Raw genomic sequence first — 25,162 nt, forward strand, 5'->3', positions numbered from 1 at the left:
TTCGGCCAGTTGGGTGAGCTCTGTGTCTGTAAATAAAATGGTAGTTTTGTTAGCTGTCTGCTGTCTGGCCTCAAGTGATTTCTTCCTAAACCGGCTGCCCCCAAGGATATAACAGATTATTCTTAAATTGCTTTGCCAGTTATAGTTAGGGTGACCAGATGTCCCGATTTTATAGGGGCAGTCCCGATTTTTGAGTCTTTTTCTTATATAGGCTCCTATTACCCCCTACAACCATCCCAATTTTTCACATTTGCTGTCTGGTCACCCTAGTTATAGTGGAGGATGAGAATGTTGTAAGCATAGTTAATAGGTCAATTATAAGGCACAAACAGATTGTGATTGCTTTACAAGAAAGAGAACATAACTACCAATTTATCTTCCTTAGGGCAGGTCTACACTAAGGGCGGGGGTCGAACTAGGGTACGCAAGTTCAGCTACGTGAATTGCGTAGCTGAACTCGAAGTACCCTAGTTCGAACTACTTACCCGTCCAGACGCCGCGGGATCGAAGTCCGCAGCTCCAAGGTCGACTCCTCCACCGCCTTTTGCAGTGGTGGAGTACCGGAGTCGACCGCGGCCCTTCCGGAGTTCGAACTATCGCGTCTAGATCAGACGCGATAGTTCGAACTCAGAGAAGTCGAACTCACCGCGTCGACCCGGACGGTAAGTGTAGACTAGCCCTTAGAGAGGCAAGGAATTAAAAATGGCTTGCAAATTGTTTCTCATGGAAACACCAGGTTTGCATTTAATACCATACTTGCCTTTCTTAGTAAAAGTTCAACAGAAGTTTGAGAAAGTTATTCCAAAGTCAGTTCTAAGGGGAGAAGACTAAATACATTGAGAATAACTGAAGCTTCTAAGGTTTTTTAACTTGACTTAACATAATGGATATTAGGTTAAGCTCCTAAAAAGAAACAGTTTTCAGATATATTGTACTTTTAAAAAACACTGGAGGAGTCTCTCTAGACGTCTGAAAACTATGTTCCTTGAAACTGCAAACTAAAAATGGTAACTACTGTATATTTTTAGAACTGTATCACAGTTGGTATAGTTAGTTAAATGGTTTACTTCTTCAGAAGAATGGCAAACACGAGGACCTTTTTATTAATTATTATTATTATTTTACATTTCTATTGTCCCTAAATATCACAGCATAGTTGGTTCCCATTTTGTTAGGCATGGCACAAACATATATAAATTTTGCTGAATTTTATTTTTGCTTTTATAAATTTGATGGATAACATCGATATTTACTTTTCAACATTTATTTTTATTTTTATCTATTTAAATTTTTACAGTTTCAGGAAATAATGGAGGTCAGATGTTTAGTCAGTCAGACAATTATTTAATGACAGTAGACTTTAAGTTAAAACTAGGGCAGTCAAGCAATTAAAAAAATTAATCATGATTAATCACGCTATTAATCTCTGTATTAAGCAAAAATAGAATACCATTTATTTAAATACTTTTGGATGTTTCCTACATTTTTAAATATATTGATTTCAATTAGAATACAGAATACAAAGTGTACAGTGCTCATTTTATATTTATTTTTTATTACAAATATTTGCACTGTAAAAAAGAAACAAAAGAAATAGTATTTTTCAGTTTATCTCATACAAGGACTGTAGTGCAATCTCTCTATCATGAAATTTGAACTTACAAATGTAGCGTGATGCACAAAAGATAAATGCACTAAAAAATAAAACAATGTAAAACTTTAGAGCCTACAAGTTCACTCAGTCCTTCTTTTTGTTTAGCCAATTGCTCAGACAAACACGTTTATTTACTTTTGCAGGAGATGATGCTGCCCGCTTCTTATTTACAGTGTCACCTGACAGTGAGAACAGGCATTTGCATGGCACTTTTGTAGCCAGCATTGCAAGATATTTACTTGCCAGATGTGCTAAAGATTCGTATGTCCCTTCATGCTTCACCCACTATTCCAGAGGACATGCGTCCATGCTGATGACGGGTTCTGCTTGATAACGATCCAAAGCATTGTGGACTGACCCATGTTCATTTTCATCATCTGAATCAGATGCCATCAAGACCATTGATTTTCTTTTTTGATGGTTCGGATTCTGTAGTTTCCACATTGGACTGTTGCTCTTTTAAGACGTCTGAAAACATGCTCTACACCTCATTCCTCTCAGATTTTGGAAAGCACTTCAGATTCTTAAACCTTGGCTCAAGTGATGTAGCTATTTTTAAAAATCTTACATTGGTACCTTCATTGCGTTTTGTCAGATCTGCAGTGAAAGTGTTCTTAAAATGAACAACGTGTGCTGGGTCATCATCCAAGATTGCTATAACATGAAATATATGGCAGAATGCAGGTAAAACTGAGCAGGAGACATACAGTTCACCCACAAGGAGTTCAGTCACAAATTCAGTTAATGCATTATTTTTTTAATGAGCATCATTGGCATGGAAGCACGTCCTCTGGAATGGTGGCCAAAGCATGAAGGAGCATACAAATGTTTAGCATACCTGGCACGTAAATACCTAGCAATGCCATGGTGCCTGTTCTCATTTTCAGGTGACATTTTAAATAAGCGGGCAGCATTATCTCCCATAAATGTAAACAAACTTGTTTGTCTTAGTGATTGGCTGAAGAAGAAGTAGGAGTGAGTGGACTTGTAGGCTCTGAAATTTTAGGCTTTGTTTTTGAGTGCAGTACTTGTATGAGGTGAATTGAAAAATATTATTTCTTTTGTCTATTATTTTTACAGTGCAAATATTTGTAATAAAAAAAAATAAAGTGAGCACTATACACTTTGTATCCTGTGTTGTAAATTGAAATCAAATATTTGAAAATGTAGAAAAAACATCCAAAATATTTAATGAATTTCAATTGGTATTCTATTGTTTAACAATGCAATTAATACTGTGATTATTGCAATTAATTTTTTTAATCACGATTAATTTTTTTGAGTTAGCTTGAGTTAACTGTGATTAATTGACAGCCCTAGTTAAAACTTTATAACCACTAACACACAAATTGTCAAAATCACATGTCAAAATATACAAAGTAAATATCCTTGAATCAAATTCTAAGAAATAACTAAGCAGCATTTTTCTTACTTTGCCTATCTGTAAATTTGATTATTGACATAATTTTTTGTTGTTCATTTGGGTACAGTGAAATTGACATTTACTGACATTTTCCAATGAAAATCTAATCCTTCCATGACTACATATGTTATTTGACTGTACAGCTAGAAGAAAGAAAAGGAACAATAGATAACTTTGATCACATTGCATTAGATATTCTCCTTCACATTCATCACTTTAGTAGGTTTATTATACATGAGGACTCCATTAAAATATGCATTAGACCAAAATATTTTTTAAAATCACTACTGATTTTTGGAGCTTTAAATATTTTTGGAGGAGGAGAGGAGCAATTTGAGATGCCTTAGTTGGACCTGATTTGCAAAGAGTGAGTACTCAGCACTTTCTGAACATCACGTCCCATTTAAGTGTATCTTCATTTGGGTCCCCCAAAATCAGACACCCCAAATCACCAGTCACTTCTGAAAATCTTGGCCTTTAGCTATTATTTTTAATACAAAAATCTATCCATTGTAGCTAGAATTATTTAATGATTTTCCGCTTCCTCTATTCATTATTCTTATCTACTGCTCTTTATTATTTTCCAAAACTCTTAGTCTGATTTCCCCTCACAACTGCCTTTTTATAGTAGTTTGTAAAATTGCTTTTTTAGAGCATCTTTGCATGTAATAAGGAACTTTTAGGGTAGATTTTAGATTCTTTAGGTGAAGTAATTTTCAAGTATTGCTAAAAATAAGCAAAAATTACAAATTAATATTAACCTTAATGACAAATAAGCAGCTTTAAAATGCAAATGATCAGTAACTAAACACATAAAAATGCTCAGTTGAGCAGTACATATACTCATGTTTTAGATCTTGTACTATTATAATTGAACTAAAAAGCAAACTCATACATTTGCACAGTAATATTAGGGCTTATACAAAAACGTAGACCTACATATTATTCCATGATATCACTTTTAGCTAGCTACTCTGAGGATGCAGTTAAAAATTGGCCAAAAAGAAATTAGCTCCGAAATATTAGCAAATTACTACCACTTTTCTGCTTGTGATAACATTTCTCATTATTAATTTAAACATTCATTGTCATGAACAATGTTCAGCTCACTTGAAAGTCCTTTCCATTCTGATATCATTGTTTCATGTTACCAAGTTAATTCTTGCATTTTTTTTAACTCTTTCCAGTGTTTCATTTGCCAACCAATGTGCCTTTTCCATATAGGAATGTATTTGCTAATCAACCTATTTCATCTAGAACAGTGGTGGGCAAACTTTTTGGCCCGAGGGCCACATCGAGGTTGCAATACTGTATGGAGGGCTAGGTAGGGAAGGCTGTGCCTCCCCAAACAGCCTGGCCCCTGCCTCCTCCCATTTCCCGTCCCCTGGCTGCCCCCCTCAAAGCCCCCGACCCATTCAACCTTCCCCTCCCAGCTCCTTGTCCCCTGACTGCCCTCTCCCAGGACCCCCAACCCTAACTGCTCCCCTGGGGCCCCACCCCCATCCAACCCCCCCTGCTCCCTGTCCCCTGATTGCCCCAACCCCTATCCACACCCCTGCCCCCTGACAGGCCCCCTGGGACTCCCACTCTTATCCAACCCCCCTGTTCCCCATCCCCTGACTGCCCACCAAGAACCTCCGCCCCATCCAACCCCCCTGCTCCCTGTCTCCTGACTGCCCCCTGGAACTCTCTGCCCCTTGTCCAACCCCCCAGACCTCTTACCATGCCGCTCAGAGCAGCATGTCTGGCAGTCGCGCTGCTCGGCCAGAGCCAGACACGCTGCTGCGCTGCCCTGCAGGAGCTCGCAGCCCTGCTGCCCGGAGCGTTGGTGGCACAGCGAGCTGCGAGGGAGGGGAGACAGCAGGTGAGGGGCCTGGGGCTAGCTTCCCCAACCGGGAGCTCAAGGGCTGGGCAGGATGGTCCCGTGGATGTGGCCCATGGCCCATAGTTAACTAATCTCTGATCGAGAGCTACACCTCCAGAAGAGACATCTTTTCAGGGAGGCAACATAGTCTAGTGAACAGGGCACAGGCCTGTGAGTCAGGAGACTTGGATTCTAATTTCTTTTGCCACTGGCCTTCTATAAGATTTTGGACTAGTGAACAACTTCCTTGTGCCTAAGTTTCTGCATCTGTTTAACAGGGAAAATGATACCTTCCTATTCTTGCATATTGGTTTGTGATTTGCAGATGAAAAATGCTATACAGATTCCGAGTATTTATTATTTCTGTGAATGTCCTACATCCAGAATATATGCTCTTTTCCTTGATGCTTCTCTGATGTCACACACTTTCATTGGTATTGGTATTCACTGTCATCTGATTCCAGTATTCAGCCATTGCATGCGTGCCCTCACTGCTTGTACTTTCTGGTTGATGTCCTTGCCTTCTCCCTGTGTCGTAGGTTGAGGGATAATCACATTGGTTGGTTACATTCTTCTCTACACATATACCAGCTGTTTCTTTACTTATAATAGTTAAGCTTTCCAGTGCAGAGGCGTGTGTGTTTAATTTCAAACTATATTGGGATGCCAGAAGTGTGAAAATCAGTGTAGAATTCTACACTGATTTTCAGACTTCTGGCATCCCAATATAGTTTGAAATTACACACACACACACACACGTGTATATATATACACACTCTCTCTTTTTTTATTAGAAGGGTGGAGGGATAGCTAAGTGGTTTGACCATTGGGTCTGCTAAACCCAGGTTTGTGAGTTTAATCCTTGATGGGGCCATTTAGGGGTCTGGTGCAAAAATCTGTCTGGGGCTTGAGCCTGCTTTGAGCAGGGGGTTAGACTAGATGGCCTCCTGAGGCCCCTTTCAACACTGTTGTTTTATGAATATTTATTAAAATGTTTATGAGCTTCAAAACATCATGCCTGGTTTTATTGTCTGCAACTCAAATTCAATACAGTTGTAACTGCCCCTTAGTCCAGGTATGAATTTGATCCGTTAACTTCAGACTCTGAATCCGTTCAGGATATATGGCATGTTTTGTGGGTTTTAATCTGCTTTGTTTTTTCAAGGATTTCTCCTCCATTAACAAAATAAGATATAATTATTACAAATGAAGGGTCTGAACTTGTCACATTGAAGTTAATGACAAAACTCCTACTGACTTTAGGGGGATCAAAATCAAGCCATAACTCCTAACTTTTTATACCACCATACGTAGAAACAAAATGCAATAACTGATTTTGTGATAGTGAATTGTGATAGTAGGCTGAGTTTTGTGATTAGGGAAATTGTGGAGTTTTTATGGTTTTGTCAACCATGACTGTTTTCTCCAAAAATAAGTATAGTATAACATTAATAAGGCCCTTCTCATGTACTCCAGTGAGGATAATTGCTCATCTCAAGCTGTTTATTTTGAAAGTAATTCTCCCAGACTTCTAACGTCATTAGTGTTCAAAGGAATTCTTTAACTGAGAAGAATCAAACTGGAAGCATGAGTTGGTCATGTGCAGCACCCTGTTTCTGTACATGTACATTTATATATTCAACAATTTTTTTAGCTGCTTTAATCTAAGACCTAAGGATGAGTAAAAGGCTCTGCAGTGCATCTTCATGTTAGCAGAATGAGCTTATCCAGAAAGTCATTTCCAGAAATAAATTCTGTTTGTATCATTAGTGAACCCCTCTGTATCACTGTGCTCATGACATGAAGATCAGATTGACTAATTCCTGGAAAGTGTTGTTGACAGTATCTTGTAGAATCTTATAATTATTAGCTAGTAAATGATTTTAGTTCTTTTTCATTGCTCATTTAATTGATTTGAAAGAATCCCATTGATTTCAGTTAGCTTTTTGGTCAGGCCCCCTGTCTCTTTCCTACTGACATAAACATGATAACTTGACATAGGAGATCTCTCTCTCTCTTTCTCACTAGGACAAGGTATTCTTAAGGGTAAAGTATAATAGGGCATAAAACCACCACAAACCATTGTGTACTTCACTGTAATGTTGAATAGTATTTCAGGCTTTTCTAGTCTGATAATTTTTTCGAAGTTTAATGGGGCATTAGACTTAACAAGCACTTTGTGTTAGTTTTAACAAGAGTTCCCACGTCCCTGAGCAGACTATGATGTAAGCAACCGTCGTGGGACCGATTTGCATCTCATACCAGTTATACACTATTGTAACTCCACTGACTTCAATGGAGCTACTCTTAATTTACATCAGTGTAAGTGAGATGGGAATCAGACCTTATCTTTGAAGCTTCTTCATAGGAAAGTAGGACAACTGCGTGATTGTTACCTACCTAGAAAATCCCCTGATAGGTGCCTACAATGGATGAAAAAAGGGGAGAGAGTCAACTAAGGCAAGGAGAGCAGGTTCGGTATGTATACGATCCCCATCCTCTTACATGTTTCCCTAAATTTTGCTATGTGAAGCAACTGAATAAACATAATTAGGATCTTAAGGGATTTTATTTATTGATTTTTATATATCATTATCTATGCATGTATATTAGTATCTGTGGAGACCACCACTCATCTTCTGGATGTCTTACCTAATTTAAATTAAATACAGAAGTAACAAAAAAAGATGCTGAGCCAGATCCTCATTTAGTATAAGTCATAGAGCTTCATTGCTGTCAATGGAGCTATGCTGATTTAGGCCATCCGAGGATCTAGCCCTCTGTATGTTATCTGCCAGTGTTGCACCTAAAAGTATAGGTGGGTAGTGAAAAACATGACCAAAAAGTTACACCTTGCACTAAGCCTTGAAGTTCCTCATACTTGGGCTCTGGGCTTCCAGAGGGCAAAGGTTCCAGAGACTGAGAATGTCCAGGGGAGTTTACCCCAAGAGTGGACAGCAGAAGCAACACAGCAAGTTTTCTATAAGAAGCAAGGTTATCTCTCAGGATCCAAGATCATTTAGGGTCTTCTGTAGATCAGAACCCCTGGGAACCAAAAAGAGTGAGAGTGGCACTGATATTTTTTTTTATGCCTATTAATGGCTTATCTCACACACGAAGGCAAACTGCTGCATTCTGCACTAGCTCCAACAGAATGATTCCTATTACTTCAAAGAGCTTTGGATCAGACCCTTATGTATGTTTTCTTGTGCAGTTTGCTTGGAGTCTGTGACCATTCCTCAGAGATAGGGACTCTGACAATAATCCTCACCTTCATGACTGCCAAGCTAGCTGATTGCAAAGCCCTTTACTTTGGGCTATCATAAAAGAAACCGAACGCTTCAGTACAATGGACCTTGGATCCTCTTTACTCATGGGACCTTAGATCAGACCCTATGTGCCATTACTGTCAGTTGGGGATCCAGGAGCAACAATGGATCTGATAAGATCACCAAACTACAAACTTCACTGGCAATAGTCTGGCAAATAACCCCAACAAAAAGCACCCTCATGCATAAAGCCCACTCCTCCTGACTGTCAGCATCACTTCAGTATTGAGTCTAAACCAGCTTACCTCCACCCAAAGCCCTGCCTCTTTCAGCCACCGGAGGAGGAAAGAGCCTAGAGTGTCTCTGTTTGGGGAAAAGAACCTGGGAGAGCCACAGGTTCATTCCACCAAACCTCTATACTATGGTAATGACTTTGGGTCTTTCCAAAAAAATGATATGTGGTGTATCCGGTGCCCCACATGATGGTAATTTTAACTTGGGTCCTTAAGTATTTGACAGTGTCCCTTTAATTAAATCATTTTATTCTACACTTACTAAAATATATTGTACTGCATTTAACCTCCAAAATGTGTAAGAGCCATGCACTGCTATTTTTATTCAAAAAAGACCCTTGGTAGGTAGGGTTTTCATTATATAATGCTGTTCAGGCAAGTTCATTAGCAAGTTGATTTCCCCACCACACACACTTGTCATGAATAGTTAGTGAATCTCTACAGCTGTCATGTTATTTCAGTATAAGGAAATGTGGTTTGCAGCAGCATATAATTTTTCCAGTAAACTTACTTTTCTTATTCCTAACACACCCCTGGAAATGGTCATTGGAGACTGTTTGAATCTGTGCTGAGAATGGTACCTAATTAGTGGAAAACAAGCTGTAGTAATTAATTTAGGCCAGATATAATAAAGTATTAATGAAATAGCTACACAGATTTATAATTGCATTTCTATTAAATTATTGACAATAAGCACAGAATTTGCTTCTGTCAGACTTTTTTTTGAGTGGGAAAATGTAGTTTTAAAGTCTGAAGACTTTTTACTTAAAAAAATATTGCACTGTATAAGGAGATCTTAGAAAATTAGGTCCAGTCACACATGGTTCTGCATTAGAATTTGAAAAAACAGCACCCCTCCCAGTAAAGTAGATTCAAAGAATAATGAGTTGGTATTATTGAAGCATATACATATATAATATATAGTCTGTGAACTTCAGTGAAGTGAAAGTAATTAATTTAGTTTAGTCTTTTGATTAGATCAGTGCATTCAATAATTAAATAAGTGAAGAAGTCTCCATTCAAGCAGCAGCTAAGATCAAACTAATGAAGAATAAACATTAAACTGTTTCACTGTCTGGGAAAATAGCTTCTCACCATATACACCTACACTTGGGAAACTTTGTTTTTAATGTAGCTTCCCTGATCTCTCCAATGTGTAACCATATATAAACATCAGTAGTTCTGTAGTTTATTTAAAGATATTCCCAGTATGAATAATTAAAGGTAAATATAGGTGTATTGTTTTTTGATTCTAAGTTACAGCCAGAGTCTCACTGCAGAAGACTCTGTTGTCAAAAGCAGCTGCTGTGTTTTACTTGTGGTCCCAGTATAAATTGGTGACTAGGTTCAGGTGAAAAGCTGACCTAGGAGATCGTGATAGGCTGTTTAAGATTACCCCCTTTTCAAGCACAGCTAGTTCCTGCTGTAGTCACTTTGTTTCCTCTGACCCTCAGAACTGTGCTGGAGTGGAAGGAAAGAGTTTAGGGCTCTGGTTTACTTTTTTTCAGCTTCCCAATTTCAAAGAATTATAGAAATGAGCTATAGCAAAACCAGTTAGTTCATCTAATAGATCACATGGTGTCTGACAAAAGTGTTCCCTACAATATATTCTCCAATATTAGTTCAGCTGAGTTTAAATCACTAGTGATAGGGCTTCCACCATTTCTCATTGGAAGCTATTCCACTAACAGATCACTCATTACTCAGTTTCTCTTTGTTTTTAGTTTATGCCTTCTTAGACTACTCCTTACTATTTCTTTTCTTTCTTGATGTTCACATACCGGACAGTAAATCACTTACAATCTGATCCTGACACAAGAATGTCATTCGTCAGTATAAGCAAATGACTTCCCTATCCACAGATGCCATGGTTGTGAGAATGGACTGAACCCAGTAACTCCAGCAACAAAATACGAGTCTCTACTACTTCAATTAAAGAATAACTTCATTCTCTCATATGTAGCCGGCACTTATCTTTGCTGGAGCTTGCCACTGGAGTGAGATATTGTCACGCACTCTCAACCAGTGTATGACAAAAATCTCATCACCAACAAGAAATAGCTATTAGAATTTTTTTTATCAATATGGCTGAGGATAAATACGTTAGACAGTGATGTGCTTTGAGATACATTAATGAAAAGTGCTGAATAAGAGCTAGATATATTATACTGATTTCATCTGCATGTCATTTACAGTTTCTTGCCCTCTCTAATTGTGCAAGAGTTTTTATTTTGTACCATGGTTATTTGTTGAATCTGTTGATGCTGTCATCTGCAAACCCGACCATGTTTATTTTGATATTCGTATGTAAGGAATCATCTTGAACGTGTTTTATTTTTCTGAATGTTCTGGAGACCAGTAAAAATCATTTTTAAAAGGGCTTCCAGATGTCAGTGCACATTTCATTTGAAGTATTTTGCTAGTGAAAGTTTGGAGTAGTTAATTTGTACCAAGATTTCATATGAATCTGAGTAATCCAGGTCATAGCATATTTCTGGTCAATATCAGGTATTATCTTGATATATTGAAGTGAGCCTTTGGATTGTTTATGTGACTAACAAAAAAAAGCAGAGTCAGAGAAAATGATAATGGAATAATTTTAACTAATGATCCTTATTGTAAACAAATATAATTAAAATTCCCTAAGCCCTGCCTTCACAATTATGGTTTCAGTTACTGATAATTTTACAAAATTGAAGTCTACCCAAAGGTGACTATTTTGTGAAAGTTTGCACAAAAACAATTCAGGCATTTTTCAGTGAGAGCAGAACATAAAAACACTTTTCTATTATTTAAAAAGAAATTTCTTTCAATCTTTCATTTGAACAATAGCTCTAGTTACAAAGGGACTGGGGCTAGAAAATGGAAATTTGTCAGGGCAATAGCCCTCATTGTGAAGGGAGCAGTAGTGCCTTTGAGTTTTCCCCTGCAAATTGGATTTGATATGGCTGAGCTATGAGGGTTTGAAGATCTTGGCAAATTTGCAATGTTTGAGGTTAGTATTTTAGGTTTTTATATATTTACTTCAAACCAACATTATGAAGCTGCACCGTATTATGCATTCATTGTATGGCTAGCTTAATTGTGTCATGTACAAAACATAAGTGCCTCAACCAGAACGTATTGAGGTCTATGGAAATAATCTCATTGACTTCACCTGGCATTGAATTAGGGCCCAACTGTGTAGAAAAGTTCACACTGAATTTGACAGAGGCATCATTCCATGAGCAGTGAAGTGCATTTTGAATAAAGCAAAGTATCATAGATGATACAGAGAGACCTGGTAAGGTATACACTGAATGAGTCGTCCGCCCTTGCCTCATTCAGCATACACCTTGTGCAGGAGGTAACAAGTAATTCAATATGATAGCATACAATACTTTTATACTAGCTCTTTAAGATGTATCTTGTATGATGGGAAGTGAATGAGGCAAAGGCTCACAAGGTGAAGTCATTGACTCTTTCACTGCTCATCTGGACCCCAGTCCAGCAAAGCACATAAACACATGCTTAATTTTAAGCAGTTGAATTCTCCCAGCTACTCATGTCCTTAAAGTAAAGCATATGCTTGAGTACTTTGGTGGAGTGAGACCCAGATATATAAACAACTTTCATGGAATCTGTCTGATTTCTACAGAGAAGTAACATATAGTAGAAGATTCTGCACAAGTATACAATGCTTACTGTTAAATGGATTTTAATATTCTCTATTCTTCACTGCTGACAACACCAGCATGAGAGGAAATAAAATAATCCAACAGAAAGTGGAAAAAATAATTCGGAAGTTGGCATACTTGAATGTAATTATGCATTTAGTTGTTGTGTCTTTTATAACCAATCTGAACCCCAAATGCATTAATTAAATACTGCTTTTCCTTAGTGTCTAGTGCAGTGTTTCCCAAACTTGGGACGCCACTCATGTAGGGAAAGCCCTGGCGGGCCGGGTCGGTTTGTTTACCTGCCCCGTCCGCAGGTCTGGCCAATCGCGACTCCCAGTGGCCGTGGTTCGCTGCTCCAGGCCAATGGGAGCTGCTGGAGGCGGCAGCCAGCACGTCCCTCGGCCCGCACCGCTTCCAGCAGCTCCCATTGGCCTGGAGCAATGAACCGTGGCCAGTGGGAGCGGCGATCGGCCGGACCTGCGGACGGGGTAGGTAAACAAACCAGCCCGGCCTGCCAGGGGCTTTCCCTACACAAGCAGCATTCCAAGTTTGTGAAACAGTGGTCTAGTAACTTGAAGCAGTCTTTTAAATATTGATACCAGGGTTACATGCGGACAACCCAGATTAGCATTTGGCAATCAAGTAGCGTTTTGATCAGTAAAATTGACAAACTCTGTAGATTCACTTATAGTGGAACCTAGAAACTGCCTCATGGCAGCAGATGGACTATTCAGTTACTTAATAGAGCCTGTAGCAATTAAATCAGAGATCATGCTGAGAAACAGTCTCCTTTATCTGCCTAATAACTGTTCAAGCTTTCATCATCTACGGCTTGTCAATCACATTATTTTTGTGAGACAAGGTGGGTGAGGTAATAGCTTATGTTTTTGTGGTCTTCTGAAAAGTTCCCTGCCGTAGGCAAGAGAAAAAAAACCCAGCACCTTGTCTAGTAGGGACTTTAGGTAAAAGACACATCGACATTCAGAGAACAGATTCTGGTTTTGATATTTTTTTTGTCCAAATCAATGCCTAAAAGGAATTGAAGGTACAGATAAGGATTGGTTTACAGTATGTGCTAAGTCTTTTGCTCAGAATACATCTAGATAAAGCGATTCCCAAGCCTTATGCTGTAGTGTTTTTTTCCCTCTCATTAAACCGATTTCATGAATGGCTTATCACACACAATCTTTAGTTACCTGGGTATATGCACTCCCACTGTGTGTGTATTATGCATTGCATCATGTGCGCAGATGCACTTATTAGAGGTGGAATTCATTAAGCTACTTAGGCATCTAAACCCAGATTTAGGCCCCTAAATCCCCCACTGCGATCCACAAAACTCCAGACAAACCCTGCAGGCACCTTAAACTCACTTTCAAACTGAAAAGTCCCTCGGCACCTACGTTTTAGCCCCAGGCATATGCACTGCTGCCTCACTCTAGGCATCCAGGCATATATTTCTCACCTAGGTGCAAGTGATTCATAAAGCAGGGGAAGATAGACATTAGGCCACCTAAATCACACGTAGGCACCTGATCCAGGTGCCATTCTAAATCAGGCTCCATTCTAAAGCTGGCAGGAGGAGGCAGTGGGGATGGTGCTGCCACCCTATAACTTTTAGCCTAGCAGGTAGAGCACTCACCTGGGATGTATGAGACATAGCTTCGATTCACTCTCCCTCCCAGTGGGGGAGGATTGGAAGAGGTGTCTCCCACCTATCAGAGAGTGCTCCAACTATCTAGGGATATTCTGATGTGGGGTTCCCCCAATCCCTCCTGTTTAAGCTGTTCTACTGTGATAAATAATGAAAGAGTGATTGGAGCAGGGGGACTTTGCCTAGGGTCTTCTACCCCTCAGATGGGTGTCTGACCCACAGGACTAGAGTTATTCCTTCTCTTGTTCTATCACTTTTAAAGAAATGGCTATAGGGGGAATCAAACCCATTTCTCCTAGACCATAGGTGGGTGCTCTAACCATTAGGATGGACACTATCTGATAAGCACCCTCCCTCCTCTTCCTGCCATTTTGTGTGAAGCAAGGCAAACACCTAACGAAGAAGAAGAGGAAGAGGAAACAACAACTACGGAGCCACCAAAGCCAGGAGAGGGGTTCCTGTTTGTGTAGCACTAGCAGAGCTAAATGCCTCCCTGCAGTGAATGAGGCAAAGGCTCACAAGGTTTGAGCCTTTGCCCTGCAGCCTGGCCTTAGTTGCCTATTTATGAGAAAAGGGCGGGGCTTACCACAGCACTGTTTCCCATTGACTTGCTTAGGTGGGAAGCTGCCTAGCATGTTGGATCACAGTCTAAAGTGCATCTCTCTCCCCATGCATTGTATAGGGAGTTTAGGCACCTACCTAAGCTTTATGGATTGCAATATTGTTCCTATGCCATGATGCTCAGCATTGCAATGCCTACATCCTTTCACAGGTTGCACCCAAAGGCTGTCATGCTTACTCCACTGAAATATCTGCCTCAGCCCTCTTTCCCCACCTTAAAATATTAAATATGCTTCTGTGTCACCATTGTTTCCTCTTTTAATTATTTTCAGTCCCTGTGGAGGAGTCCTTCCCCTACTTACCTGTTTAATTGATGCTGCTTTGTTTTGCATTCAGTTTAGTATTTTTATATTGTCTGCTTTGTGCTATTTTTGGTTAATGTTTCTGTCTTTTAAATACTCTGTGATCCAAGGCCTGCCCCCCCACTCTCTGAATGTAATGAGTAAAAATTGTATATATATTATATTGAAGTGACAGTTGTATCAGCCAATCAAAATTCAGGCTGCTGGTACTGCCTTATAACTATGCACTTCTTTCTACCATTGCATATTTCCCAGTAATCTAATTGGCAGACAATGATTCAACAATTGGACTGCAAGAGTTTGTAGAATGGCTGGACTGTTCTGTGGTAATAGCCATGTAGACTTTATGCAAATCCACTTTGGCTATTATAATGCGGTGACAGGATGGCGAAGGGTAGAATTTGGGACAGCCATGTTGATTGTGGACAAATAGAGGAGGATTTCTGAAAGCAGTAGTCAGTCACGGCCCAGAAATGTATGGTTGCCAAGGAAAAGGGCAGGAATGAGTGGAGAGAGGCCACATATAACCAAAGCAGCAATAACTGGAAGGTGCGCCCTATTAACTAAGTAATAATCATATGTTGATCTTAATAAACAGCAAGAAAAAAACCTTTGTAAAGAGAGAGCACCTTCAGGTTTTCCCTCTAAAACAGGGGTGGGCAAACTTTTTGGCCCAAGGGCCACGTCGGCATTGCGAAACTGTATGGAAGGCCGGGGAGGGAAGGCTGTGCCTCCTGAAAAGCCTGGCCCCTGCCCCCTATCTGCCCCCTCCCACTTCCCGCCCCCTGACTGCCCCCCTCAGATCCCCCAACCCATCCAACCCCCCCGCTCCCTGTCCCCTGACTGCCCCCCCAAAAACCTCCTCCCCATCCAACCTCTCCCTGTCCCCTGACTGCCCCCGACCCTCCCCCTTACCATGCTGCTCAGAGAAGCAGAAGCTTGCAGTCCCACCGCAGCCAGCCCCACTGCCCGCGCTGCCCGACAGGAGCAACGGGCCAGAGTGCTCGCAGTGCGGCGAGATGTGGCTGCGGGGGAAGGGGGACAGCAGGGGAGGGGCCGGGGGCTAGCTTCCCCGGCCGGGAGCTCAGGGGCCGGGCAGGACGGTCCCACAGGCTGGATGTGGCCTGCGGGCCATAGTTTGCCCACCTCTGCTCTAAAATGTTCTCACCAGAGATAATTCATCAGGTGATGTCTTCCTGAACGGCATCCTAACTTGATCTGAAATCATGCTTTAGTCAAACACAAGGCATCAGGCTCAATACAGGGGTAAATGACTGAAATCCTGTGATATATAGGAGGTCAGATTAGGTAATCTAATGATGCCTTCTGCCCTTAAAATTCATGCTAAGATTTTCCAGTCCAAGTTGTGTCTAAATAATTTTTCTTCACTTGACTGTGTGAAACCTTCAGCTACACTAAATATATTCCAAATATTCTGAAGGTGAAGGCCAGGGGTGGCACTGGGGTGTGTGTGCAGGGGCTATAGCTACCCCAAAATTTGCCTTAACCCCCCTGTAGCCACCCCTCCCAGACTTGGGTACCCAGCCAGCAGCTCCCATTCTCCAACCACCCAGCTCCTGCCACCGCTGCAGTCTCCCCTTCACTGGGAAGCTGATCCATGGCTGGTGGAGCACTGGGGGAGCTCGCTCAATACTAGAGATGGCCGTGCCTGAGTGGGTCTCCGCTGAGCTGGTGGGGGGAGGGGAAACCAGGGAGCCAATCTGTGCTGGTGTCTTTGGTTAAGGAGTGGGAGGTGCGGCTGCTACTGTACTGAACAAGCATTCAGGCTCCTGAGCGCTCATCTTAAAGAGACAGCGTGCTCTCGCTCTCTCTCTCTCTCTCACACACACACACACACACTCTCTCTCTCTCTCTCCCTTATACACTTCCCCAAAACACACACCCACTCTTTCTCTCTCACACATACCTGCATTATTATTGTTGTGGTTGTTACTTGTCGAAATGTGCAATGCATATATATTCTCTATAATTTTATTCTTTCAAAGTTTGTTAAGGATTGCAATACTGTTATATTAGTTTTTGGACTGGTCTGTGCATTTCATAATTTATTTCTTCCTTATCCTTACATTTAATTCTTTGAATAGTGAGTTCTAAAATACCTAACCTGTCCTGGCTGGAGTAATTATCATTATTACTTTTATTACCATATCGTGCTTTGTAATTCATTATTTAAAGTGGTACAATCAAATAATCTCCTTCTAGAATGTAAATTTAGCTTGTATTTACCTTAGCAGTGCCAGTTTTTTTTTTTAATGTAGCTAAACACACCTTTAGACACTGTGCAGATGAGGGTCACTTATTTTCAAATTGTATTTTTAATTATATCTGTAAAATAACTTAAAATTCATACAAAAATAAATGTGGTTCCAAGTCTGATACTAATAGTGATGATGGAGTCAAATGGTAGTGAGTCACATATCAGCGGTTCTCAACCAGCTGTCCTGGGCTCCCTGGGGGGGGCGGGGGCTGTATGCAGGTTTCAGGGGTCCACCAAAATAAACCAGATAGGGGCCGGTTAGACTTGCTGGGGCGAAGGGTGGAAAGCCTAAACCTGAGTCCCACTGCCCGAGCAACTTAGCTTAATGGGCCTCCTGAGGCCCTGGGCAATTGCCCTGCTTGCTAGCCCCTAACGCTAACCCTGGCTTTGAATCTACTGGATATGCATAAATAACAGTTGTTGTGGCAGAGGCAGGCTGTGGAATTTTTATAGCACGTTGGGGGATCCTCAGAAAGAAAAAGATTGAGAACACCTGACGTACATGATTGTGATTGGTAAACATAAATGCCAAAATAATTAGAAAAATAAATGTCCGTTTTTAATAAAAGATAAAAAAACCCTTAATCGTGTCTGTTAAAATTAAGTTAAATATGTTTTTAGCGGAGTGAAAAACAATAGACTAAAATAGAGTAGTTAATGGCAGTAACACAGAGTATGTCTGTTAGAGAACGTAAGCAGATTTTTTTATTTTTATTTATCTCTACTAAAGATTTGTGTTTCTGATATCTGTGTTAAGAATTGATACCTCAAGGTTTGGGACTGGAAATATCTTGCTGTTTTATCTCCTGATTGTTCTAAACTTATGGTATATATAAACTTAAAATATGGCTTTAATTGGTGTATATATATATATATATATTTCTTTATATAGGAATTATATATGGTGCTCCTGTCAGCTAATTTCTAAGTTATTATCTGGAAAAAAATCTAGTTTTCAGGTACCTAAGTAGCCCCTGGGATCACAGATAAAGTTGCTCCCCACCTCACCCCACCAGAATCTGAAAGGGCACCTCTGCTTCCTCCTGACCTGGTTCACATCCCCAGCATGCAGCTCCCTGCCACGTGCCTGCTCCTGCTGCATATGCTCCAGCCCAGGCTGAGGACGCTTAGGTTTGCAAATTGGCTAAGACTCAGGAGCCACAAAGACCCAGCATCCATCCCCCTTCCCTCCCACTGCCTCCTCCAGCTGCTGCTAAGGATAGAGGACAGAGCGCCAGTAACACCTCCTACAGCACCTGGGATCAGTTAGCCCTCTCTAGCACTGAGGCCCTTGCTCCAGACTGACCGCAGTGTGAGTTGTTACATTATGGCTCTGAGTCGCCAAATCTTCCAAATATCTTACATTGCCATATGCAAATAGTTAATTTTAAAATGTACTACAATACATTATCCAATTTAAAAGTAATTAGCTATTAATATTATTTAACCAGTAATTTTTTCCCAGTAGCTTGCATTTGTTTATTGTTATTAGTTTATTTATTTAGTTATTGGCTTTTTTTCCTGTTGATTTTCAGTGAATTAATGTTGCACCAGCGAGCTGCCATAGATGAAGTTTAAAACCGATCTGTCTGTATATAATTTTTATTCTCCATTTGAGGATAACATAGATAAAAACACACAGAGTTTAAGTGTGTATTGTTAAAAAAATAAATGTGTGCCCACAAGATGTATAGCACAGCCCCACAATTTTCTAGCCCACCTCAGCTCCCCCTACCAAGAAGAGGCTTGAGCTGACCCGGTTGAAGGCTGCGTGGGTGTTGTGTTTGTATTTTAAATAATATGAAGAGTTGGGAGGGACAACAGAAAAATAACCCATGCTTTACTAAGAGAGATTAATTCCAGGACATGAAGAGAATAGATAAAAAATAGAGACCAATAGAGACTGTTTCAAAGAACTCCATATAGAGAATTCTTTTGCAAGTATATTGAGATGCAGGCATTGAACCATCTAAATAAATGTTTGTTAACCAACTTCCCAGAACTGGTAGTTAAAAATTAATCCTTTTTGGAGACACATAAACAATAGCTTCATCTAGGATGTAGATTTCATCAAACAATGCATTTCTGGAACAGTGACATAAATTACACTTTAAAACATGCAGTGTTTGTTTTCTCAGATCTGAAGAAGAGCTATGAGTAAGCTCAAAAGCTTGTCGCTCTCATGAACAAATGTTGGTCCAATAAAAGAAATTACCTCACTCACCTGCAATATACAATAGTTTTCATGTCAATTATATTCAATATGGTATTAAATTCCCCTCCACCCAGGTAAAACAGAGGTAAAACGCAATACATATTATATTTTAATTTTCTTTCAGTTGGTGCTTTTAATAAACAATACAAATCTACACTGTTGACAGATTGTATACTGTGTACCACAGAGAATTAAAGGGATCTAAATTATCCAGTTTGTACTAACAAATCTGTTTGGTTAATGAGTTTATTTAATAAGGTTAAAATAGAAGATGTTATTAAGAAAAGGGAAAACTGAAAATAACATCTTTAGCTTTTGTGTGACTCTTATGCATGTGGGACTAATGTTTCTGTCTAGAAATAAGCGAGTCTATTGAAATGAAAAGAGAGGAAAATAAAATTATCATATAATAAAGATACTATTCACTTGTTGAATGCAATCTCAATTTACATAAAATTCTTCTTTCAATCAGTTAAGATTGAATATTAAATGCTGTTTACTGGCTTCAATTAATCAGCAAACATTAAAGATAGAAATGTTTAACAGTTAGTAATTTGTTTCTGTCTCAAGTGAACTTCCTGTAAACTTTCCCCAGAATGCATTCCGGGGTGAAACCCTGGGCTTTTTTGAAGTCAATGGCATTTTGCCACTGATTTTAATGGAGACAGGATTTCTGCCCTGTATTGAGCCACAGAATGAAACAAGCTTAAATACTCATTTTTGGGCACTTTATCCAAGGAATCTCTTGTAATATAATTTTGAGAATGTTATTTCTGTTCTGCACAGCATGGGTTTGCCCTCTTGTCAGCAGGATCCCTTGTTTTAGTAGTGTCCTAAGAGGCTGACTTCAATAGGCCTCTTATTGTTCCCTGTGTAATGTATAGTTACGGTAATATTTGTACATTCATAAATACTCCTGTCAATGTGAGGATTCTCAAAGTGTTTTGCAAACTGTGGGCCATTTTCCCACCAAATATGTATATCATACTCCAGTTAACATCAAGATAACACGGGTTGGGTGTAGGTATCTAGGGGCAGACTTTGACTTCATGTATTATCCCTCAAAACAGCAGGCATAGGTCTCAACTCCCGGGGTGTTCCGGGGCTGGAGCACCAACAGGAAAAAAATAGTGGGTGCTCAGCACCCACCAGCCACAGCAGTTCCCCACCTGCGCTCATCAGCTGATTGGGGAGTGCTGCCAAACAGCTGTTTGGTGGCTCAGGGAGGAGCTCAGGGGAGCGCGGAGATCAGTGGGGGGGGGGTGGAGTGGGGGCAGGAAGAGGTGGAGCTAAAGTGGGGCCTTGGGGGAAGAGGCAGAGTGGGGGTGGGGCCTCAGGGTGAAGTGGGGTTTGAGCACCCCGGGAAAAAGGAAAAGTCAGCGCCTGTGACAGCAGCCATTTGTCATCCTAAAATCTATTGCAATATTATACAACAGGCTTGGATGTGATGAACATCTTTCCTGTTTGAAAGGATTTTGGGGTAAACAGAATGGATATTTTTATATGTCGCCTTGGGGGAAAAGTAGAATAAGCTTCCCCAAAACATGAGGTATTAAAATATCCTGGCTGCCAAATTCCTATGCCACTTTTTCTATATATCTGTGTCAATTAGGAATTATCTATCTATGTTTTGATTTTAGTCCAAAAAATAACTCTGAAATATGCTTTTTGGGGGCAAAGGAGGGAGGGAGGAAGTTAGAAGACTTTTCAGAAGTAAAAAAAACAAGAGAGAGAAAAAAACTTTTTTTCCCTGAAGCTCTTCAAAACATTTTTCCTGATTAACTTCAAATAATTAAAAAAAAAATCTTTTTGACTAGGGACTACGCATGAGAAATTTGAAGCAGAAAGTTAGAGGGATAAAGGGTGTCCAGATTGGTTTTATAATTGAAAGTATCTCACATCCTCACCTACTGAGTTACTGCTGAAGCACCATAGTAATATATATTTTTCAAGTGTCAAGGATTCCAGTTAAGAGCTTAACTGAGCCTTAAATCCTTGTGGAAAGGAAAGACCTTTTAAAAAACTTATTAAATGCTAATCTTAATCATATTCATCGTTATTAAAACTTGAAATAGGTTGAAATACTCACATTACGTGAAATGAAAGCCTAGCGATGGATCTGAGACACTCTGAAGAAATGGGAGAATAATTGCCAAAGATTAAGAAAGCAGAAATGGCCAAACAAGAAAAGACCTTAAAATGTCCAGTTAGAGGTTTTTTCGTTAGAATAAGCTTTTCTTTCAAAATTTTACAGTAATTTAATAATAAAAGTTTAAAAATGAATTGAGACTTAAGTGCAACAAAGTGGGAAGAAATATTTAAATACATTGAAACTCAAATTATACTTGTATTTGGTGTTGTTAAGGAAGCTTCCAACTTTTCCATGCACACTGTTCAGGACTTACTAATTCTTCAGACTGTTGATTAGTCAATAAGACTTGGGGCAACATTGTTTATTTATATAACAGTAGTACCTATGAGTCCTGGTCATGGGCCCAGAACCCTGTTGCGCCAGGTGCTGTACAAACACAGAACAAGAAAATAATCCTTGCCCCCAAAGAGCTTACAATCTAAGTCTGGTTAAAATAAAAGAAATGGTATTAAAACAGGTTACTTTAATTTCAAAATGTAAAGAGATGACCAAAACTCTGTATATGTGCAGTGCCCTCCTTCCTGGTCTACACTAGAAATTTATGTCGGTATAACTACATCACTCAGGGGTGTGGAAAATCCACATTCCTGAGCGATGCAGTTATGCCAACCAAACTTGCGGTGTAGTCAGTGGTATGTCGACAGGAGGGCTTCTCCCTTCGGCATAGCTAATGCCTCTCAGGGAGGTGGGTACTTACGCTGACAGGATAAGCTCTCCCATCGAAGTAGATAGCATCTTCACTAAGTGGTGCAGCTATACCACTGCTGCAGTGCTGTAAGTGTATACAAGCCCTCCTGTATTTTGCTGCTTATGAGCTAAAAACTTACTGGAGAAGCACTTAGTGATGGCTGCGACACAAACTCCTTAGAGAAATAAAAAGCCATACCTATAAGCTTTTGGACAAAATGGACTTGCCATGGTATATACTGTAGTTTTTTAATTTGCTCAAGTGACTTGTACTTCACTTTGGTAAATCTAGTCTGTATGGGAGGTTAGAATTTAATATTAAGAAGCTTAATATATTTATTGTACTTTTTTATTTTAGGAATGACATACCTTGACCATGCAGGCACAGCACTTTTTCCACAGAGTCTTCTTAAGGAGTTTACTGATGATCTCAGTAAAAATATTTATGGTAAGTGCCAAGCAACTTTCTCATTGTTTTCTGAGATTTAATCTAAATAGGCTAACATCATATGTACTTACATTCTTTATACTGCAGTGGTCATGTGACAAATATGATGGTCTTTGTCATAGTTTGGGACAACTGTACCTCCTCAACATCACCTCTATTGGGCAGAGACACATGTCTCACTCCTTCCTAACCAAGCTTTTTTTTCCAGACTGCACAGTTCCCTCTCTACACTATGATAGTCCCAGCAAGCCAGATCACCTAAACAGGCCAGCATCTCTATTTTGCTTTCTCTCCAGAGGCTATGAACAGTGTAATTGCCACAGTTATAAGTTACCACATACCTCTTTATAAGCAAGCACATTTATTCTTAAGGTGAAAGCATTACAGAGAAAACATTAAAAACAATAAAAGAATGTATATGCATGCTAAAAGGGTTGCCAGACATCACCCCAACTCCAACTTCAGGCTCTGGTAGGTGTCATTCCTTCAAAACCCACAACTGGGTTTCCCCTGTGGTTAGGAGTTCATAACAGTCTCAGATTCAGAACTAGAACCACCATGAATTGTTTAGTCTTTTCTTTATATGGCTTGGGCCTTTGATCTTGGCCTCATGTAACAGGTGATCAGCAAACAGTGGCCTGCTCCTCTAGCTTCAAAAGGCTGGATTTTGGCATAACCAGCGGTGTAGAATTCCCATTGACCTCCCCCTAGATATTCCTCAGAAAAACTACTTTTTGTTCTAAAAATCCATTCTTGCCTGTCACTTTCTTCTGTATAGTCCTTTGAACCCCCAGATCTCACATCTATCTCCCAACTTGAGAGGTGACATACAATCCAGGCTCATAATAATACATAAATCATTCATTTAATATAATGGACCCCAAAGATACTTACACTTAATTCAGTGAGGTCTTAAAAGGTAATAATTGGAGATATACCAATCTCCTAGAACTGGAAGGGACCTTGAAAGGTCATTGAGTCCAGCCCCCTGCCTTCACTAGCAGGACCAATTTTTGCCCCAGATCCCTAAGCGGCCACCTCAAGGATTGAACTCACAACCCTAGGTTTAGCAGGCCAATGCTCAAACCACTGAGCTATCCCTCCCCCCAAGGATATTCCAAGGATATATCCTCTTCCAAGGATATTGCAGGAAATTGCCACCTCTGTCAGTCTTATCTTGACTTTGTTCCCAGCTCTGTCACTAGCTCACTAAGTAACTCTGAGAAAGGCACATAAACTCTCCAGGCCTGCTGTGCTGAGGAGTCCTCTATACACAGTTTTTTGCCTTGTTTCATGTGCAGGGGGAGGCAAGTCATTCCTCTTTGTGGGGTATCTCAGCAGGTTCAGGACTTGCATGGGAGGAATGGGCAGGAACTGGGCTGCCAGAAAGTGAGTGGCCTCATCTTGGGTGGACCATTTGTTTCTGGTATGTGCTCCCTGCAGCTCTGAGCACATGATTGCTGGCTTAGGAACTAGCCATTACCCTTTAACCAAAAAGCCATATTCTTTAAGGCAAGGGACACACAACATATTTGTGGGGTGTAATGCTGAGGTCACCTGTGTGCATGGCCGGATTTAGGGGCAGGCGACCAAGGTGACTGCCTGGAGTGCCGGGCTTGGGGGCCACCAGGCTCAGGGTGCTGATTTTGTTGTTAGCGACAAAAGGGAAAATAGACTGTTCAAAGTAAATGTTTCAGATATATGAATGTTTTGAATGAGAATAAAATAAAGCCTCTGGACTGCCGTGGCCACAGTTATGACAGTGGCATAAACATGAAGGGAAGAAACAGTGGCATCGAGGCAAGGATCCTTGCATTGAATCCAAGAGCTTTCTTCCTGCCTTGTGGCTGCCACTCCCTCAACATGGCAGCATCATCCAGGCTGGCTCCAGGCACCAGCATCCCAAGCAGGAGCTTGGGACGGCAATCTGCAAGGGGCAGGAGTCCCTGTGTTTTTGCCCCCAAGCAGCTCATGAATTGCCACCGCTGACGGCGGGGGCAGTCCGTGCGCCTTTAGGGCGGCATGCGCGTTTCCGCGGCGGCAGCTTCTATGTTCAGCTGTCCGGGGCGGCACAGCTTCTGTCTTCAGCCACCATGGAAACGCAGGTGCTGCCTTAATGGCACACGGACTGCCCCCGCCTTCTGCAGTGGCAATTTGGCGTGCTACTTGGGGTGGCAAAAACAGTAGAGCCAGCTCTGGCATCATCTTCTTTAGATACAGTATCTCTCTTCAGAGTTCTTCAGAGGATATACATCCTGTTTTCAGCATCAACTCTCAGGAGTAAGATCCTCATGGATAATGTTACAAATCTGACTGTGAAGCTGCTAAGTGACACTTGCTGCATTGAAAGCATAAGGCCAGTGAGGTACCAAGTGACTGAGGTTTACAATGCCCTAATGGAACTGGTGCAGTTGAGTAAAGTCAAGGCCGGAATCGGACATGAGGCACAAAGCCTGGCAAACCAGATCATTGACTTCACATTTCTGGTCTCAGTTGTGGTTTGGCCCCATATCCTGTTCCAAGTAAACATTGTAAGCAAAGCATTACAAACTCAGTTGATGGACATCACAACCACTACTACTTTGATGAGAAGCTGCCTTGATTTCGTTGTGGCCCACAGAGACAATGAATTTGAAGATGCCA

The 25,162-nt window shown here is 40.6% G+C and overlaps 1 protein-coding gene across 2 annotated transcripts in view; it reads left to right on the forward strand.

Moving 5' to 3' along the window:
- Nucleotides 1–25,162, forward strand: part of MOCOS (molybdenum cofactor sulfurase) — a 387,414-nt gene that overhangs the window by 33,555 nt on the left and 328,697 nt on the right. For both annotated transcript variants that reach the window (XM_045006427.1, XM_045006428.1), the window contains exon 2: nucleotides 22,430–22,519. In XM_045006427.1, coding sequence (XP_044862362.1) covers nucleotides 22,430–22,519 — 90 coding nt within the window. The remainder of the gene's footprint in view (nucleotides 1–22,429; nucleotides 22,520–25,162) is intronic.

The sequence above is a fragment of the Mauremys mutica genome, chromosome 2, assembly GCF_020497125.1.
Source record: "Mauremys mutica isolate MM-2020 ecotype Southern chromosome 2, ASM2049712v1, whole genome shotgun sequence".
Lineage (NCBI taxonomy): Eukaryota > Metazoa > Chordata > Testudines > Geoemydidae > Mauremys > Mauremys mutica.